The 5,578-nt window shown below is 35.6% G+C and overlaps 2 protein-coding genes across 3 annotated transcripts in view; both read right to left on the bottom strand.

Annotated features, from left to right (window-relative positions):
- The window catches only part of mapkapk5 (MAPK activated protein kinase 5), a 30,733-nt gene extending 28,336 nt beyond the window's left edge, over positions 1-2,397 (bottom strand). The window contains exon 1 of one of the 2 annotated variants that reach the window (XM_016451908.1): positions 1,484-2,397. In XM_016451908.1, the coding sequence (XP_016307394.1) occupies positions 1,484-1,519 (36 nt within the window). In that variant the 5' untranslated portion in view covers positions 1,520-2,397. The remainder of the gene's footprint in view (positions 1-1,483) is intronic. The other variant, XM_016451906.1, reaches the window with a different exon arrangement.
- A 1,186-nt stretch (positions 2,398-3,583) lies between these two features.
- On the bottom strand, positions 3,584-4,709 carry LOC107662091 (aldehyde dehydrogenase, mitochondrial-like). The gene is made up of 3 exons (XM_016451972.1): positions 4,530-4,709; positions 4,298-4,412; positions 3,584-3,979 (listed from the first exon to the last, which is right to left on the bottom strand). The coding sequence occupies exons 1-3, from the start codon at positions 4,670-4,672 to the stop codon at positions 3,947-3,949; spliced, it is 291 nt and encodes a 96-aa protein (XP_016307458.1). The 5' UTR covers positions 4,673-4,709; the 3' UTR covers positions 3,584-3,946.
- Positions 4,710-5,578: the final 869 nt, after the last annotated feature.

The following is a 5,578-nucleotide window of genomic DNA, read 5'->3' as shown; positions in this document are numbered from 1 at the left end:
AAACACAGTATAAGTCATTATAATCAGTAATTATGTCCCCACTGGATGCAACAAATGCCTCGTTTGTAATTGGTTTTATTTGTTTGGTCTCATCGTGCCGGGACACACGGAATCACAGTATGGTAAGGGGCATAACATTTCTGTCGCACGCTCGAGGTATTCAGCCAATCAGAGCACACCTCGCTTTTCAGAAGATGAGCTTTGTAAAAATCGACGCGTTTCAGAAAGGCGGGGCATATAGGAGAAACAATAATGTACAGTATGTGGAAAATAATGTGTTTTTTTAACCTTAAACCGCATAAACATTACATTACACCAAATACACAAAATAATGTTCTTTTTAGCAGCATCATATGACCCCTTTAATGTACTATGATTAATCAGCTGGGGAATGTAAGGTAAAATCTGTGGTGTCTTGCCATGCTATAGGCTAATTACTGCAGTTTTATATAAAAGTAATTACTGCATGGGTTTAATTTGGCAATGAACAACATTCAACAAACCACAGAGTAAACTATGCACTTTGTTATCTAAATGATTGGAAATTCAACCAGCATGTTAATTGTGTGGTTCTGAATCAGTGCCTCACCTATTTTAGACACTCCAATTCAGTCTCATATTGGACTGAGATCTCATTACTCATTATTACTAGTTTCAATAACCTAATATCATCATAGACGAAATGGTCCTGTTGATATTTTACAGCACTGGTTCTGTCCCTTTGGACTGCTGTTTAAATCATGTGCTTGTTGTGAAAATATAATATCTCCAAATCTAGAGAGACTTTAGCTGAATCCCTGTTTACGTTACAAAAAGAGAGAAAAACAAGATCATGGTATCCATTACAAATAGAGAAATATTTCCTCTATTCATAATGTACCCAATAATCTTGTAATGTTTTTGTTGTTGTTTAGTTGTAATACAGACAGACTTGTGATTAGCTTTTTCTGTAACACTTTGTTCTTCTTACAGATGTTCATGTTACTTATTATAATGTTGCAAATTCTGGTATATTTGCACTAGTTCTTTATTTGCTACATATTCTAAAATCATTAAAAACTCTTATGTATTTCATATAACTCTCGTTTCATTTAAACACAAATAGCGCCATCGCGCGTCTTAGTTATATACTGTAGTGAAAATGACCTAAGATGACTTTATTATTAAAAATACTGTAATATTCTGTAATATCAGAACACAGTGTTCGACTGTTATTAGGTCAACTGTTTTGTTAACTGAAATTGTCGTTATATAGTGGGAGCTTTAAGATAATATGCATATATAATATTTTCAACCCAAATTGATTTCATTTCTATTTTTTTCTGATTAGCAGCCATGTGACAATCATGATAATGTACAGACTGCAGTTCACTACCGCAAAGCGTTTCTGAGGTAACTTAATGGAAATTCTGTTATAAGAAGTTACGTTACCAAAATGCAAAGACATAACTACAGACTTTAGCTTGTTATTTAGCCGCCTTACCTTTATGAATCTGTCCACGCTGGTGTCCTCAGACATGACGCTGACTGTGGCACTCACTGATCTTCACTCTCTGGCTTCAACAGGCTCGTACAGGTGCGCTCTTACCTAAATCTTGGCGTGGGACGAGGTCTAAGCGCTAAGATGCCTTCTTATGTACAATTTCCATGCTGTCCGATGAACTTTGGAACAGCGCCTTTCCTTGTTGAACGCGTAACTGGCATTTAACGCAACACACTGTCAAACTCCACAAGACAGTGTCAAACTCCACAAGACAGTAGGAAAGCAATAAAGACGCGAGTTTCTGACGCTATACGTGCTCGGCTAACATCTTACACATGCATTTCACAGGCAAAAGTAGCGCAGACTAGCCCTGGTTTACGTTACTGTTCCTCCAGCCACTATTTGCTAACTGCGCTACGCTGTTCTTGACAAGAGAGTAACAAAACAGACAATAAAAGCGGTAATTCCTCGTCGGCTGCCCGTTATCAGCAGCAGCAGCCGTTACGTTAGCTCTGAAGCTCGCGTTCACAGCAGATGCTAATTCTCGCGCTCATCGCATTACATGCGCGCACGACCTCTTTGATTCTACGATTTTCGCTCGCCTATCCAGCGTTAAGCGATTAACAGTGTTTTGAAAAGCACCATAGAAACCAAATACTATCCTGGGTTTGTTTGCTAAGGTGCTAGCGCTACATTTGATCCGAAGCTGGGGAAGATTGTTCTTCATTATACGCCACATTCTGCGAGCAGCGACGCGGGCGCATTCCGCCACCTAATGCAGAGGAGCTCAGTCAGACCGACCCTCACTGAAAATAATGTGGGGTTTGTGTCTTGTCTTGAGTTGTTTCGTATTTAAAGGCGATTCATATGATTTTGTTAGAAATGTAATAATTATAATCCGAGCGGTCGCCTTGTGTCGTGTCTTCGCCATAGTAGTATGAGGTTATTATTACAGATTTTGATCCACAAATAAATGCAGATTCACAAAGACATTACACACGGAAATAACTGTTACTGTACCTTCTTATCACACTGCAAAAACAATTTGATGTTCTTCATCAGTATTTTTGTCTATTCAAATGTCTAAAGATTCTTTAATCAACATACATTTACTTGAGCAAAATGAAACAATGCAAGTCTTGTTTTATGAGAAACACATCAACATTAAGTAAAGTTATGACTTAAACATAAACAAGTATCTGCCAATGGGCTCAGAAAAATCAACCTAATTCAAAGGGAAAACACATTTTCATATCCACTGACAGATACGGTTTCTTTTTATTTTGTGACTTAATTCCTTAATTTTCAAGTACATATATGTTGATTTAAAGGGATACTCCACCCCAAAATGAAAATTTTGTCATTAATCACTTACCCCCATGTCGTTCCAACCCGTAAAAGCTTCGTTCGTCTTCGGAACCCAATTTAAGATATTTTGGATGAAAACCGGGAGGCTTGTATCTGTCACATTGACTGCCTAGTAAATAACACTGTCGAGGTCCAGAAAAGTATGAAAGACATCGTCAGAATAGTCCATCTGCCATCAGTGGTTCAATCTGAATTTTATGAAGCGACGAGAATACTTTTTGTATTTCGAAGAAAACAAAAATAACGACTTTATTCATCAATTCCTCTGTGTCTCTCCGCATCACCCTAGCGCCATTTTGGAGAATATCCACTGAACGCAAGCAGCATATGCTATTCTGTCAGCCCCGACACAAGGATACGTTTTCTACGTGTATTTACGCTTTGATTTGAACAAAAACAGCGTATCCGTGTGGCGCGGCTGACACAGAAGAGCGTACGCTGCTTGCGTTTAGTGGATACTCTCCAAAATGGAGAGAACACAGAGGAGACAAATTGTTGAATAAAGTCGTTATTTTTATTTATTTATTTATTTAGTCATTTAGCAGACGCTTTTAAACAATCAATATACAAAATAATTTTTCAAGTGGGCAATCAATATCAAACAAATATGTTTGATCCATTTATTTTTGTCTGTATATTATTACAAAAAGGTTTAATCAGAAAAGGACAAATATTTATGCAAAGTGAGAAGAAATGAATGAATTAATAAAAACGAATAAATGAACAAATGAATAAAACCAAAAATCTGAAGCATTTATTTCACAAATCAGCACATGCATGCAAATAATTGTAGTGATTATGCTGTCTATATAATGCTTTAATTAAACAGAATGAAGTCAGCCCAATACACATTTTCCCTCCTTTTGTCTGGTGGATAATCAAGCAATATCTTTTGTAAAATCAACTATACAGTACGTGACTAACTAATCATCACTGCCAAAACAAAATGTATACTAAACGCTTATTATTTTTCAGTAGAAATCAACACATTAATTATGCTAATGCATGAGAATCATAGTAATCATAGTACATTTTAATAATGGCTGGCATGGCTCTTATAATTAGGAAATGGCTTCCTTAAATTAATTCATCCATTTACGAATTTTTCTGAGGGATCTTAATTGTAACCTGTGGAGCAAAAGATTTAGTAAATGATAAATGACAGAATTAATGAGCTGCAATATGGAGATTGCTGATTAAAAATACATCTAAAACACTTCATAAACAAACAATGAATAAATAAATAAATATATTAAAACTAGCTTAATCTACTTGGCATCTTTTAATTTGAAATAAGCAACTTTAAAGTAACCAATCACTGTGGGAAATCAATTTGGGCAAATGGAGATTATAAGACAGATACAAGTGTAACATTTATAGTTTACAATAAAAGAGTGAATTATGAATAATGAGTGCACTTTTATATATCTGATATCAAAAGCTTACCGTTTTGACCTCTGTGTAGTTGTCCAGTCCGTACTCTCCTAACTCACGACCAATTCCTGAGGCCTTGTATCCTCCAAATGGAGCCTGAACTCCGAACACGTCATAACAGTTAATCCTAAGAAAAGAAAATGACAAGTACAAACCACATTTCAGAAAACAGCAAAGGTGTCTGATATACCAATATCCAAGATATGCAATTCCCTTAAAATAATGAAGCACATCACATGCTCACCACACAGTGCCAGCGCGCAGGCCGTTGGATATGTAATGGGCCTTATCAATGTTTTTGGTAAAAACAGCAGCTGCAAGGCCGTATTTGCTGTCATTGGCTCTCTCAATCACTTCCTCTAAAGATTTAAACTTCAGAATTTGCATCACGGGTCCAAAGATCTGATAGTAATAAAAAGGAATAGCATGTTATATCATTTTACTGGAAGAAAATCTTACAGCAAAATGGAATGAGTAGATCGAATCTAAATAGAAATGCATCTATTCACCTCCCTGTGTACATAAGTGCATAAATTGTGCCATATTATTATATTATGGCAAGTTAAAATGTGTATGTAAAATGGCAGATATACAGTAGCTCCTTTGAGGTAAATCTGAAAGAAAAGACTAAAAATATTCATATTATTATGGTTATATTGTGATTTGTGGCGAGATGTGATTGGTGATCTTCCCTACATATCTGGTTGTTAAGTGATGCTATGTCTGAATTTGTGTAACGTCAAGTTTGTACAGCATTTGATGAAGTATGTATGTGTGTAATATTAATACAATCTGCAAAAAAAAAAAAGTTATTTGCATAGCAATCCATTAAATTCCTCTTCCTGTTATCAAAATTCATTACCATATTTGACGTTAAGTGAATAAAAGCCTAAATAAAATCTGTTAATCATAAAGTTATCACATCTTCAGAAGACTTGGACTGAATTGCTTGATTCATATAGATTATGTTTACAATGCCTTTATGAAATTTTCAAAAGATGGACAGAAATAAAAGAAAACACATCTCTATTTGTGTTCTGAAGATGAGCGAAACTTATATAGATTTGGAAGCAGGGTTATTATGGTTTACTAAAACTAAAACCCTAAAAATATATATTTTTGTTTTCTTCGCGTACAAAAAGTATTCTCATCGCTTCATAAAATTCAGATTGAACCACTGATGACAGATGGACTATTCTGACGATGTCTTTCATACTTTTCTGGACCTTGACAGTGTTATTTACTTGGCAGTCAATGGGACAGTCACAAGCCTCCTGGTTTTCATCCAAAATA

This window comes from Sinocyclocheilus anshuiensis, unplaced genomic scaffold (genome assembly GCF_001515605.1).
Source record: "Sinocyclocheilus anshuiensis isolate Anshui unplaced genomic scaffold, SAMN03320099.WGS_v1.1 scaffold431, whole genome shotgun sequence".
Taxonomy (NCBI): Eukaryota; Metazoa; Chordata; class Actinopteri; order Cypriniformes; family Cyprinidae; genus Sinocyclocheilus; species Sinocyclocheilus anshuiensis.
Note: the sequence above shows the minus strand (reverse complement) of the source record. Positions and strands in the feature narration are given on the sequence as shown.